At 41.5% G+C, this 15,254-nt stretch overlaps 2 protein-coding genes across 5 annotated transcripts in view; one reads left to right on the forward strand and one right to left on the reverse strand.

Annotated features, from left to right (window-relative positions):
- LOC124212831 (neuropeptide CCHamide-1 receptor-like) overlaps window positions 1-15,085 on the forward strand; it is a 70,031-nt gene extending 54,946 nt beyond the window's left edge. For 2 of the 4 annotated variants that reach the window (XM_046613381.1, XM_046613469.1), the window contains 7 exons: window positions 611-745; window positions 2,122-2,400; window positions 5,182-5,374; window positions 5,546-5,679; window positions 6,526-6,711; window positions 8,582-8,832; window positions 12,114-15,085. In XM_046613381.1, coding sequence (XP_046469337.1) covers window positions 728-745; window positions 2,122-2,400; window positions 5,182-5,374; window positions 5,546-5,679; window positions 6,526-6,711; window positions 8,582-8,832; window positions 12,114-12,369 — 1,317 coding nt within the window. In that variant the 5' untranslated portion in view covers window positions 611-727 and the 3' untranslated portion in view covers window positions 12,370-15,085. Of the gene's footprint in view, window positions 1-610; window positions 746-1,840; window positions 2,401-5,181; window positions 5,375-5,545; window positions 5,680-6,525; window positions 6,712-8,581; window positions 8,833-12,113 lie in introns of all 4 variants that reach the window. The other 2 variants (XM_069133474.1, XM_069133476.1) reach the window with 2 other exon arrangements.
- Window positions 1-15,254, reverse strand: part of LOC124212992 (neuropeptide CCHamide-2 receptor) — a 175,902-nt gene that overhangs the window by 123,099 nt on the left and 37,549 nt on the right. The window lies entirely within an intron of this gene.

A 15,254-nucleotide genomic window follows, 5' to 3' on the forward strand; every position in this document is an offset into this window, starting at 1 on the left:
GACAATGAGTGAAAATAATTACAAGGTAGAGACGAATTCATGTTCGCAGGTTTCTTCTTTGTACGCACGGAAAACCTGTGTGTATACTATGTAATTATCAATCAGAGAGTCGCGGAGCATCCGTAATGTGTTTGACATCCCCGGCGATGGTGGGATCAAGTGTTTGATTATCAAATTCCCAGCATGTACCACTTGGCGAGGGCCGCGAGGGCTTTGAATTTGATCACCTCGCCCCCCTCTTCAACGAAGATTCAAATAATCCTAACCAAAGCGTCCTCAACCCTCGTTTGGACGGCAAACCAATTCGCCGCACAGTATGTGAGTGTGTGTCTGTGTGTGGGTGTTTGTTGATAAATTTTTCATGATTCGCTAATTAGTTTCCACTTCTTGTTCTGTCAGTTACGCGTTTCTGATCCGTACCTACTTTGAATCCCAAAGTAGAATTTGCCGTCTGTTCTGCTTATTTTGTCGCATTAGTACGCCTGGGCGGTCTCCGAATGAATTTTTTCCCCCGTATTGACGGAGAGAAAAAAAAGAAAAAAAAATTTACAAACGAATACGTAATTAAAGAAAACTAATTAGGACTGACGAATCACATTGTTTGTTCCAGTTTCCCGTGTTATTCAGAAAACGTAAAGAAGCAAGAACAGTCTGAGATAGGGACGGGAGGCATGTCTTGAATCGACGACATTCCAAGGTGGAAGGAAAAGGTTCTTCTTCAAAACTCATGGGTAATGGGAAGAGGGTAAGAAACTGTCCGAGTAACGCAAGAGATGACGATGAGGTATAACTTGGAAGAGCCGCATAGCTCGGGTAAACGAACGGTGCCTGATTCATTGGATCGAAAAGTTTGAAAAGTCGACGTTGAACTCGGATAGTCAGTAGACGGTAGATGAATGGGTCGAAAGAAAATCCGGGTCAACTTCAAAGATAAAACTGCAAGCGTTGAAAATAAATAGATTAAAATTGGCTAAGCTTAACGGATTTTCTGTTTGTGACTGTTGAATCTGTATAAAGTTTCCACCGTGAAAGGTAAACGCAACGAAGATAAGGACACCTGATAAACGGGGCTCAGCAGCGTATCGGATGAACAAGAATTCAATTACGCCGTATTGTCGGAGAGATTTACTTTCCTACTTACAGTCATACTACAGTGGGGAATTGTTACCCTCCTAACTTGCCCCGCCTTATGTTTATAGTCGAAGGCTTTCGAGCACGCTGAAATAATTAATCAATATCAGCGTTCACCTACGTGTATACAAAAGAGTAAATGTTGCGGAACAGCATTTCGATCCTAAACTATCACTGACTCGAAGAAACGAAAATAAAAAACAATCAAAAACGACAGTACTGTTGAGAACCGGACCGTGAGGTTCAACTGTTCAATGTAACTAGCCTGGCGGTAAAAGTAGTGCAAGGTTGACTTTGTGAGCGAAGTAAAAAGGGCCAGTTCGAGGTTCGTGCAGCGGTGTTTCTGTTATTTGAATGGGGGCACGGAATTGAGAGAATTCGCTGGAAAAGGCAGTTTGAACTTGAGAGGTAGCCAGCAGCCGAGGTCTCCGCAAGCTGTTTCCGCAAAGTTGGGGTTAACTTTTATCCTCTGAAAAATTTCCGCGAAATAATCGAAAGTAGGTAACGAAAGAATAAATCAGAAGATGAAAAGTGAAATGATAACAATGGCGATATCGCGGCAGCAGCAGAAAAAAGAAGTAATAACATTTGATTAAAGAATTTCCGTACAAGTCTAATCAGGAAGCCGTAAAAGGAGGAGAAAAATTAATCCCAGTTTTAATTTAAATTTCGATTCTTTTGCTTATCTTGATTATTGTTTGACTGCCAGTGCTCAAGGCGGTAAGACGTATAATACCTCGGCTCGTAAAGATTCGTGAGCCGGGTGGGTAATTTTATGCGTGAAATAATTACTTCACCCCACGCAAAGATGTCCGCAACAAACAGTCCGTAATTAACCAACCGCTACTCGAGCGACGCGAATTAAGCCCGGATGCTCGAAGTGTACAAATTGACCAAAAGTGTTGGCAGTCTACGTTTATTTACTCGGTAGGCTCAGCGCGCTGCACCGAAGGTCGCGAGTGATTTGTGGGCAAACTTTTATCACATTAGGACGAAATTAAATCACACCTCGCCATGGCGTACAACACGACGCTGCCATTAATCTCCCAAGCCTCAAACTGCTCTTTCAATGGGAGCGAGTGCGCGGAGGAGGAATACATCCCCTACAGTTCTCGGCCCGAGACCTACATCGTCCCCGTTGTCTTCCTCATGATCCTCGTCGTGGGTGTTGCCGGCAACGGTGCTCTGGTCCTGACTCTACTTCGCCACGCCAATATGCGCAACGTGCCGAACACCTACGTGCTGTCCTTGGCGCTCGGTGATTTGCTGGTAAGTCTGATCCTGATTGAGGAATAATACGATTTCAATCTTTCGCCGATTTCTAGATACTGCCGTACCCGATATACCCGGTGTACCGATAGCCGTCAGTCGCCACGATTACCACAAGTTGAACAGAGCAAGGAACAAATGGGCTTGACGATGTTATAGCGTTTGGAAAAAGTGACGTTTTCGTAGTTTATAGAAGTGTCGAATGTGTATCCTCTGTAAGCAAGGATGGACGGTCGGGGAAAATGATATGTTGGCGACCTTGTAGCCATCGTGTTGGAAACGCTGATTACATAAAATACAAGTCTGCAACGAAATCCTTCTTCTTCTTCCAAAAAAAAGATATTATAGATGTGACGGTTTCAATGTGCCAAATCTATATCTGCTTTTAATTTTTTGCTCTCACGTATACATTACGTGATATGATTTTTTTTTTTTTATTTTTGTTTGATTGTTCAAAAGTCAAAATTTGCTGTGTTTTGTTTTAGCATTTACGCTTCTTTCACTAATCTATTTAAATAATATCTGTACATAGAAAACTAGTTCGAACTGATGTAAGGAGAAAGAAAGATACTGCTCAACGTTGTTTTCACACCAATCCATGATCCTGCGCAGTTCTCGTTGTGACTTCATATCGCGCGGTACGAAAAGAAAGCGACAAATTAACTATAATTATACTAGTGGATAGATTTTCTGACTATTTTAATGTTTTAACTTTTCGACTTTATAACTTTTTGTTTAATAATTATCGTCGCTATCATTAGTGTTCGATTATAATTTGTAAGCACAAATACCGTTTTGTCAACAAAAAAAAAAAACATTACATGAAACGTATACGTGGCACATAATTCTTATTATTATATTTCGATTCAACAGCATCAAATCTATTATAATTACACATAATAATAAGAAGGAGAAAGAAAAAAAAATTTCTTTGCAGACCAGTATAATTGGAGCAGTCATTCGTGTGATTGGAATTCGCTCGCGCAGATATTAACTCTGCGCTTGATATTTGCCCGGTAATTTTTTTATTCTCCGTCAAACAGACACCTTGAAATCAGCGTGAACATCTCTCGTCTGTAGGCATTACGCCCACTCCATTTTATCCCTCAACATACATTTCGATCAATTTTTCTTTGTTCAGAAAAATCCCTCATTGTTAAACTGATTTGGTCATATTAAATTTGACGATCGGAAAGCTGTAATAAAAAGGCATCTTTCCAGAACAATTTCAGATCCGACTGGCGCTTGGCCTGCTATTCCTTACTTTTACTTCATCGCGCTTAAGTACGAAATGAAATTGATGCGTAATCATAAAGCCTGCAATCATTACTCCGGTGAATAAAATGGATTCTCATTTTAACGGAACAAGTGTAACCGCCATATTTGGAGAAATACATTGAACCCTTGGAAAAAAGCAGAAATTGCGAGAATTTGGGAAAATCCATTTACCGATAACAATAATTTATAAAGAAACTTCGCAAAAGGATTATTTTTTCAATGTAGACTTGTACTTGCATGTGTGAATGTAAATTGAAAGTTTTTAGCAGAGAAAGTGGAGCGTATGATATCGGTTATCCCCAACCCGAAGTGAAGCTTGCGATACAACGCTGACGCTACAACGAGTGATACCTAATTACGCATTTCCAACTCTCAAATCGAATAAAAATCACAATCATGATTAACTTTTGAACTGTTTGTTTTAATAAGTCATAATTACGGCATTCTCCCTCCTCAATTTGTCAGTGGAGTACAAAATCTTTCCACAGATCGCACAGGTAGGGCCGACCCATTCGTAACGCATGAAACCCTTCGAGGTTGGTCAATTCTGGTAGAAACCTCGGGCAAGGAGCTGCATTCAAATTCCCTCGTTTTTTGTTAACGCCATAAAGAATTTGAACAAACGCGTATTGTACGAGCATTATAAACACTGACGTCTCGGTCTAACAAAGTTGAGAAAATCTAGAAACTTGTATTTCGTCCACTCGGTTATCGACTCCCCCATAAAGTTTGTCCAATCTTCGTTGACGACGCGCACATACACCCACGCATCAAGATTTATGGAGACATTCCGAAAACGCGGTGGGACCGAAAAGAATACGAAATGTTATTTTCGGAAACTACCACGCAAAAGGGTAAGGGTTAAAATTTCAATATAAAAGATATTGCGGGAGACAAAATATCATCCCTGTCGCAGACCGCAGGGAGAAGGGGTGAAATAATCATCTAAGAAATATTTTATACCCTGTCCCTGAATTAAGAATATATTTTTTTTCCCCATGAATGAATTATCAGGCATATTTTTCCATTATTTATGTGAATTATCAAGGGATTTGATGTACATATTTACTACCGTGTCTCAATCAATTTTTTCTGTTTACCTCCACTCTTTACGATTGAATCGAACAAATCGCTGGATCTTTTTATAACCCACGAGCATCTTAACGGAGATATTTTTTGCCCGCAGTAGTGACTCGAACTCGCTTTATCAACCTGGAAAAACCTTTCAGCGTCATTAATTTAATGTCTGCAATATTTGTCCCGAGGTTTGAGAAGTCTTCCTGTTCTGCAAGTCCCGTAATTTCAGAAAAATCTGCAAACGCTGCAGGGCGGGAAATTTACGTCGGGAAAATAGATTTTATGCGATTCGAAAGATGAGAAATAGCGCAATACGTAAATGCATACTAAAATAGGTGAATAGTCATGAAAAGGCGAATAAAATTTTCCAACACCGCGACAGCAGCGTCGAGACTGCTTTTAAATTGAACTTTTTCTCATCCACAGGTAATTCTAACGTGCGTTCCATTCACGTTCACCGTCTACATCGTTGAATCCTGGCCATTCGGACTCGCCTTGTGCAAGATCTCAGAATACGCGAAAGACGTTTCAATCGGAGTCTCGGTCTTCACGCTGACCGCGCTTTCGGCCGACAGATTTTTCGCCATCGTTGATCCGATGCGAAAGCTACACGCGACTGGTAAGTTCTCGGCTAGTCAAAGTTCCTCTCTTTTAATTTCCGTCTCGGTAATTATTTATCTTTGTTCGTAATAACGCGAGGGATATAAAACGGCGACGTTAAAGGCTGCGGAGGAGAGGAGAAAGGATGAATCAAAGTCACCCACAGCTTATCGAGGTCTTTTCCCCGCAGGCGGCGGCCGCCGAGCGACGCGCTTCACCGTTGTGATAGCCATCATGATCTGGATACTCGCCGTCATTTGCGCTATTCCAGCTTCCTTCTCTTACCTCAAAGTGCTGCGAGTGAATGAGAAGGTGATCTTTGAGGTGAGCTCAAGCGCAAACAATTCCTCGCAATTTATAAGGCAGTCTCTTCGCGAAAGCTGCTCTCAGCAATTCAGCATTCCGCCGGACTTTCTTGGCTTGTCTTATTTTTAATAAACCTACCTAAAGTGTGTGTGTGTGTTTCAAAATTTTCATTCCGATAATTCGTTATCTTCGTAAGCAAAAGGTTATTGTAGCGTTCACAATACAGCCAGAGGGTAGAAGAAACTAAGGGGTTATACCCGGTCGGGATGTTTTAAGAATCGATTTTTTTTAAATTTCAATTTCGCAGTGTACATATATGTTCAAGTATATACACAGAAAATTTCTTGTTGATCCAACAAATATTCTCGAAGTTACGCGCACATTCGCAAAGACGCCCCGGAGCGTTCGAAAGTGCTTTTGAAACTTTCAAACTTTGAAAACTGATTTTTGTTTTTGTTTTTTGATAAATCGTCGTTTTGTTAAAAATGAACTTTTGCTTATTCCTTCGATCAAAGACCAGATAATACCTTATGTTGACTAAATCTTTTTTGTTTTTTCATTTCGCATGATCCAGTCCAGATATATTATTAGATATAAGACGCTCTTTTTTAGAGATGCTCCGGAAGATCAGCTATACCAGCTTTAAAAATCATTATTTTTACAAATAAAAAGTATCAGAACGAAGTTCAATGTTACCCCAATATGTATATAAATTTTTATATTAACAAATCGAAATATCTCTTTATCAAAAATCCTTGAAAAATCGCTCGTTTCCGACCGCCTGACTGCGTATAACCCCTTAAATTTCTAATTTCCAAGCTCTTCGAACCGTCGGAGCTCGTTTAATTGTCGATATTTTTTCAGACTTGCTATCCCTTCCCGGAGGAATTCGGCCCCGATTATCCAAGGATAGTGCTGATCTGCCGTTTCTTCATCTACTACGCGCTCCCTCTCGCCGTGATCGGCGTATTCTATCTGCTGATGGCGAGACATCTGTTTCAGAGTACGAGGAACATGCCTGGAGAGATGCAGTGCCAAGTCCGAGCCAGTGTAAGGAAAACTTTTAAGTCTGTTGTTCTTTTCTTCAATGGTTTAATGAAGATAACGCTATAGAAAAGCCGTCGTCCTGCGGCTTGGAGAGGATCCTGAGGTGCAGCGTCACGACTCGGGTCATCCTTTAAACTTTAATTGTAATACGCCTGGGATAATTCTCGCTTCCAAAACTTCCAGTTCGAGTTTCGGACGTTCTTTTGTGCGCATGCATCTCGGAACTGCGAACAGGACTTTATTCCCACCTCGTATCTATCCCGTCTAGTCTACCCGTCCGAAGTTCTAAGTGATCCCTCGCCGATGTTTAGAATCGCAATAATAAACCAGGATGACAAGGTCAATCTGTCGGCTGCCTGACTAGCTCTAGAGCATGAAAAATGACTGACTTTTAAAGAGTAAAAAATTTGAAAGTAAAAAGAGGAGGCGGAGGAGAAGGAGGAAGCGCAAAAATATCCGAGACACGCCAGCCCTTCGTGAATAAAGTAAAAGACTTTGAAATTTCCTACCTCTCTTTTCTCTCACATCACTTGATGCGGATACCTTGCCGTAAAATTTACAGAGATTTTTTAACACTGCAGTTACCGCGGTACTTTCGCACTTTTACAGCCTAAATCGTAAACCGCGTATAAATGGTTGAATTACAGCCCAGGGGTGTTTCGAGGTGGAAGAAACATCGCACAGTACACTTTGTTTATAATTATTCTCGGCTTCGATCCTTGGACACGTATGAATCCTGAGGTATTTCCAAGGACATCGATCTGTAGCTTCGTAATAAACGCAAGCAAAGTCAAGCTGAGCCAGCCCGGGATATCGGTGGAAAGACATGTGCTCGTAAAACTGACGTTATACGACTCTCGTAAAATTATTATCTCAATCAGTGATGGAAATAGAAGCAAATAGAAAATATATCGTGTTTCATGATAAATAGCTCTGGGTTGATCGGATGTTTTTAAATAGCTTAACACCGCAATCTTTCAATCCGCTCACGTGAACCAGACGCTCGCGATCGCCGCTGCGTCGGATCCAGCTAACAAGGTGGATAGGCGTTTCTTTTTCGATCCAATTCCGCTTTTTACGACCAAATAACATCCTTTTCCGGTGAAAAAGTATCCCCAAAATTGTTCAGAGCTTTCCAAGCTATCTTCGCTTGAAATAATTACGCGATAGCGCGTTCTTTTTATGTCGAAAGATACCTGCCGCAATGAATCCATTAAATTTGGACACCGTGTGGTAAACAAATGGATGGTTTTTATTGGCCCTTTTTAACGGATCACGAACGTTCTAGTTGATTAAGAAAATTTAGAGCTTCTGCAATCGGATTTATTTCCTCCTCGTAAAATCTTGCTCAGTTGCCGAAGTCTGGACAGTTTTATTTTTGCACTTCTAATATATACCGGTGGCATAAATAATTTTAAAAACCCGCGGTATTTTTTTGCTGAAAATAGTACAGCCAGGTAATTGACCCGAAACCGCTATCAAGCTGGCGTTAACGATCTACAAGCAAAATAGAAGCAAACCAGAATTCGCATGCTTTGAAAGAAATGACAGTTATTAGTAGATTTAGCTATAATTCAAGTAATTCAGCTGTCGACAGCGATCCTCGGTCGCTAAATCCAGTACAAAAGTCGGGCTGGATCTTCCTGATTCATTTTATGATCAATAAAAGTGGAATATTGTTTCAACAATAACGCCTTCCGATTGGCCTGATCCTAAAGTGTACGCGCATCGTCCTCGTCCTCGATGTAACTTTATTGGCAAGGTCGTTTACTGTGCGGTACGACATCGAGTACACTCCACACCTTATTGATTCCATGTTAGAGGCCGAGTTACCAGCTTGAGGACCGAACGGAATGTTACGTTCATGTTTCAGGTGAAACAGGTCAAAGCCAGAAAGAAGGTAGCGACAATGGTCATGGCGTTCGTCGTCGTCTTCGCCATCTGCTTTTTCCCCCAGCACGTGTTCATGCTGTGGTTCTACATCCACCCGACCTCCCAGCAGGACTACAACGCCTTTTGGCACGCGTTTAGGATCCTGGGATTCTGTCTGAGCTTCATGAACAGCTGCATCAACCCCATCGCTCTCTACTTCGTCAGCGGGACATTCAGAAAGTACTTCAACAGGTGAGCTTTCACCCTTGTACGTAATATACACAACATATTGTATGCACTGAACCTTCCCCGTTTATTTTCTGCAGTGGCAATGACGGGAAGTCGTTTCAGTCCGTGCTTTTACACCTTCCGAACGCAACTCTATTAATAGATTAAAATAACCCAGAGGCGGTCAAATGAGGAGACGACGTTTCAGAAGTTAAACGCCTCTTTTACTCCCTCCCCGGATCGCGAGGATAACCGAGGGTAAATTTGTTTACTCAACACCGCGGGCAAAGTGCTGCTCGGTAAAAGACTATGCCTCACAAGTCGCGGGGAGAACGAATTCTGTCTCACGTCACCTTGAGAGTGAAGCTTGAATTCAACCCCTCAAATTTACTCGTCTGTCTACGCCTAATACCGCGTAATGAGTAACCGCACAGAATCTGGGGTTCAGGCATGATTTGAGCCTGACTAATTTAAGCGCGGTCGGTGATACGCTTTGAGGTGAGATAATAACTTCAATGCGATTTCAGAAGTTAGTACAATTGTCCCTAAATCCCCTTATCGCCAATTTCAAACACCTGGTGGAATAATTGATTCCACCGCTGATGGCGGAAATGCGCAGGGTGAACTACCACAGGTATGGTTGACGTTTATTTGATCGCAAAAATAAAGAATGAAAAAAAATGGAAAAACCTGCTCGTCATTCGGCCGTTTCAAAAGTAATCAAACGCGAGATGCGGTTCGATTTGTCTACTAGCAAATTTAGCCAAGTTTTGCAATAGCTTCGGTTTTGCAATTAATACGCCGCTCTGGCGGAGTAAATTGATATCGGAGTATAACAGAATTTGCGGGAACACGTGGCGATGCTGTTTCAGAGCTTCGCGCGCAGTGTCATAACACCTTCCACGATATGCTGTCAAATCGTCAATTCTGCCGTGTGATAAGGTTATTGATACGCTGTGTATACACGTTTATCGCTGAATAACCGTTATATATACCCGTACAGAGTTAATTAATACCGAGATCGAAATTGGTTTCTGATCGCATAAACCTTCGAAGAGACATGTCAGTATATAGATTATGAATGACGGAGAGCTGCACAAAGCAGGCCTTTGGTTCCATAAATTGAGCCCTAATTGTAGCTTTCCCTGTTATTTATACTATCTACTTTGAAACAATTTCGAGTTTGCAGTTTAGAGAGCAAAGGGCTGGTCCTCAGACTTTCGTTATGCGTAAGTCTCATGGTGAATGTTTACCGCATTCGACGTCGAATAAATTTTCGTAACCCTCCCACCGTCTTAAGGTTATAAGAATTTGTCGCTCTTGAATAATTCGTTGGAAAAAAGAAGCCGCACAAAGTCCGCATGTGACGTAGTCTTCCCATTTCTCGTTCGCAAATTAAATGGCGAGCAATATATGTATCGACAAGTTTGAAATTGAAGGCTTAACCTCTTGCCATTTTTCTCTCTATGTGCTTCGAAGCGTCTCATTCCTAAATCGTGCGAAACATTTCGCTACAAAACTGGGCAGTACTTTGTTGATGAAAAAAAAAAAAGAAAATTTCTACTATTATTCTCACACTTCGTAAAATTCATCTCTCCTGTAGCACAATGAAGTAAATTATCCTACCCCTCACGAACACAAAGTATTCCCTTGATAAAATTGTTGATGTAGCTAGAACGCGTTGAAGCTGTTTTTCAATATTGAGAGCCGATTACGAAGCAGCAGCCATTCAATCTCGATCAGCCATAAAAGCACACGCCTCTGCTTCTTGTTGAATGTTGAGGGAAAAAAATCTTCCAAGAAGTCGCATAAAGATCGAAAGTAAAGGCACATGTACCATAGGAAAAATCTTAGGCAAACTCTGATTGGGATCATACTAAGTTAGGGTGAAACTTGAGGGCAAATTGATCTCCAGGGGTCAATGGGGCTTTCTGTAGGGTCAACCATCTTCGGTTTTGCGACAGGCACTTTTGATTGGATTTTGGTCGCTCTCTTTCGGGTAGATCCAAACTGAAGACAGTTCAACATCCAAAGTCAACCCCAGTCAGTTTTGTAGCCGATTGAAGGTATCTCGGCCCTCAAAATGCCAATCTACCCAACATTTCGGCGGTGCGATCAAGGTGAAAGTCAATCAGTAGGCTTACCTTTCGAACCTGCACGTATCAAAATGAAATGAAAAAAAGGACTAGATTTTGGATCTGTGAACCAGTTTTGTGGAACTTGACGAAGTCTATATGGCTGCTTATTCCGTATGGGTCAACACCATCCCCTTTTGGAATCGATCGCTTCTATTCCTCTTCTGTCGCTGCGTCGTCATGCGTATCAAAGCATTCGTACATTTATCATTGGGGCTTGTGCTCAGCGGTCAGGAATCGTAAACAGGATACAACTCAGGTAACAAAAGATTACTTGCCCACTGAGTGACAACTGAAAAGCTGGTTGCCACCCCCAAGTTACTCTGCTTTCCCTTGTCACACGCTTTTACAGTTTTATCATCCGCTCATCCGGAATCCCACCGACCATTCAACTCCACTCATAATCATCTATGATAGACACGTTTCTATCCGCCTGCCCTAGCAGCTATTGGATATGACATGATATTCAAGCCTCAGCAATGGTTTTGGTCTCCTCCGTTACACTGATTGAAAGGACTCTCTACACGCGGCTCGTAGAGCAAGACCTTCTTCGGTACTAATTACATAAGAAAATAGTGATTGCATATTCCGCGCAACACTAACAAGGAATTTATCCCAGGTCGATCTCTCCGATTTGATTCATTTTGTAATATGTTATAGTAGACTAAAGACTAAGCAACACGTTTTTTTTTTTTCGTGCCATTAAACACTTTAAGGAGGTGAAACCACCCTCCAAAGTAAAGCATTTCAAGAGGCGATTTGGCAGTTTTACCCACAAGATCATAATATTTTTAAACCAATCCAACCGGATAAGTTTTCTCATAACGAGAAATAAAAAATGTAATTTTCTCAATTAAGAAAAAAGAAACTGCCAAATCACCCCTTGACATGCTTTACTTTGGAGGGTGGTTTCTCCCCCTCAAAGTGTTTAATGGCAGATAAAAAAAAAAGTACGTGTCGCTTAGTTCTTAGTCTACTATAACATATTACAAAAGTTTGGAACCGACGAACGATAAGGTGCGTCAAGAATTCATCGACCAAAGTCACATTTACCGAACACTGTGTAATCCACGACTCTCTTGGCATCGTTTAAGATTCGCCAAGCCCGTAGCCCTGCTACCTATAACCAGTCAACAACCACTAAGACCAAATATTCCCACTTGGTTTCAGGTACCTTCTGTGCTGCTGCGTTTCAGCGGAGCGTCGTTCGTCCGTCAGCAGTTCCCGGCGTCGCGGTCAGAGTATGTCCAACCCGCGATGTCCAGGAAGCACAAGTTCGAGACGCGGACAGCAAAGCACCGTTCAATTACCAACTTGGGCAGTACCAACAGCTACAACAAGAATCGGACCGCGCGCCAGAGCTCATAATAACGAACAAGAGACGATAGTAACGACGTGCAACAACGGTCTGGAGCACCGGATTTAAGGTGAATTCTCACTGTGCGTGAATGGCGTAGAGAGTCCTGCAGTGAAACGGTCACGTGATCCTTTAATTCATGTCCCTTCAGGCCGTTGAGTTCGGCCGGTAGAGAACCTCACGTTATCTTCCTAACAGTCGTTCTGGCACTGGTTGTAGATGCGGTGTATGTTCCGTTTTGCATAAAACTGGCGAAACTTTTCACCTCATGATGCTGCAAGGTACCGAGCTCGCGTTTCGTTTATTGATGACGAGCTCGCACAGTTCCCTCGGAATTTAATGGTACTGCCTTCCCACTTGGCGTTCCGGTAAATATCAGATGCATCCCTGATACCTCTACCCTCGTTTCGGTGCACCGGTGTTCGGATGGAACACCGTTTAAAAGCAAAGCTGCGGAAACAACTCCTCGCGCGTTTTAGTCAAAAAACGTAAATTATAGGCATACTGCGGCAAAGCACCTCGTATCCCCATTAAATATTTCACTGCTATGTTACAAAACGAGAATATCGAGATTCTGAAGGCCAAGAAGTCACTGGATGGGTGACCAAATCAATTTGGCCGAATTTTGACTGCAGTTTCATTGTTTTATACTTTTTTTTTACGATTTCCAACACCCTCAATGTGTCTCGTGTCCGAGCGTTTATCAAATTCCTGACTTTCCACACTCTCCAAACGTTTAAAACACTCTGACATATATACATATAATCCAACCAAAAATGCATGCTCTCACAGTAAGTACAGATCATTGTTATTCGTCGGTGTCAAACTCGAAATTTGATGTTAACAGTGTACGTACAGTGTAACAAATCCGTCTGGTAGATGTCAAGCTCCCATATATATGTCTTTAAGATACAGTGACTCTGTTTTGAATTATTAGAGCATAAACTTGGTAACTGGGCAAAATAGGTAGTAACTTATCTCATATTAAGTTTCTTAAGAAAACAGTCTCACTGTCCTAATCACATGAATAGTCAGTTATCAAAGCTTCGTCACTTCAAATTGAAAACACCGTTACTAGCATTGAACTATGACAATTTTTAAGTGTCATTAATTACAACGTAAATATCTTGCGACGTAATATAACAATTTACAGTCAACCTTATCAAAATACTGAAAGTAACCGACTTTAAAAATAATACTTTCCCTTTATGACAAAGTCTCATTAGCTTTGAACAGTGTAACCTTAATCCCCGGTAGCAAACTATCCCTGGCATGTTATTCGTGTGCATAGTGGTTAGCCAACAGTCCAGACGGAGAGTGAGAAGGGAGCAAGGGCACTTCCAGAGAGACATTACTCGTTTCATTGACGGTAAAATGCTTTATTGGTCAAAGCAGCCACACGTGTGACCACGTTGCTTGGCCAAGAGTCACCGGACACAGTGTAACTCTAGTTGTTCGCCCGCGATTTGAACCCCATTGTCCCGTTCGCAGGTACGAATATGTTGAAGTCATGTTCAAAGGGGGAAACAAAGCGCCCGATCCATATTTTCGACGAGAGGAGAAACTGTTTCAAACCTTAACCGAGTGTAAAATCTGACTCATAAATCAGAGTGTATTTCAGTTGGGCGAGATTCGATTAAACAGAACCTCAGTAAACAGTACAAGCTCCATAAAAGCTTGTTGGCACGGGAGCTGCCCGACAAGAGAACACCCAAAGAGAAACTTGGATTTATTTTCTTCAATAGAACAGGGTTTGCAAATTAGAGAGTTCCCACATCCTTTATTAGAAGCCACATGAATTTATATTAGGTACACTCTGGTTCTCCGTCTCGGACACTCGTTCGGAGCAACGTGACCGATTAATTGTAACTTATCCCAGGTTCGTCGAAAGCCACGCGTTAGGTTACACGACTTGTTATCGACCCGGGGACATTATTTGTGATCGGAAACTTGAAGAAAACTCGTGTAACTTTACCAAGGTATGGGCCCCGGGGAATCGAGGCTTTCTATTTTCACCTCAGGTCCGCGGAAATCCTCAAGGATCAATGTAATTGACATAAAAAGACGTATACCAAGACGTTTTGAGAGAGGATCAGACGTCAAAGTTTTACTCTCGCGTTTCGTTATTTACATGTTTTTGGATCGCGGGTGAAAACCTGAATGTATAGCCTTTGAGATTTTCAGCTCACTAGAAGCGAAAACTTGACAAAAACAAGAGCAGAATTGTAGAAAATGTGCCGATTCAAGGGCATTCACAATTGCTTTACCGTAATGAAACTAATTGAATATCTTGAAAGAGATTGAGCTCGAGATGGAGAACCGAATTAATCGGTAACAAATCAATGTGGGTACAATTATTTAGCAACTGATGTTCAATTTGTTTCTAATTGTGACTTAGACAATTCCAACCAAAGATAACTCAAAATGTAAGAGGCAAAACAATGTCTTCGAATGATCGAAGTGACTTGCGCATCCGAGGATGCCTGGAACAAGTTTTGATCGAATTACCGTATTAGGTGTAGTTTGTATGAATATTATAAGACGTAAGGATGTATTGATATTCATTGTATTCCACTGGAGAATTCCAGAGTTTGTTACCCACATGAATTGTATGTTCTGTCATTAGGCTTAAGAGTCCTCATGTGCTTTTCTGGAAGATACATCGATCAAAAATAAATGTTATTTCGCAATCCACACGTACAATTTACTGCGTGGTTAATATCCCCGTTGATATAATAATGATTTTGGAATAGTATACCTTGCCACCAGAAAAACTTTGTTTAAATAAATATACAAATCACGACAGAGAACTATCAGTTCATCTATCGTCACACACGACGAGCGTTTCCCGTCAAACTGTCACAATTATTTTCAGCTTCATAATTATTCATCCAAACCGCTTACACCGCTAAACCTGCTTGTTCTCCTGACTCTGACATTGTTCAGTGACTAAA

Source organism: Neodiprion pinetum, chromosome 1 (assembly GCF_021155775.2).
Source record: "Neodiprion pinetum isolate iyNeoPine1 chromosome 1, iyNeoPine1.2, whole genome shotgun sequence".
Taxonomy (NCBI): Eukaryota; Metazoa; Arthropoda; class Insecta; order Hymenoptera; family Diprionidae; genus Neodiprion; species Neodiprion pinetum.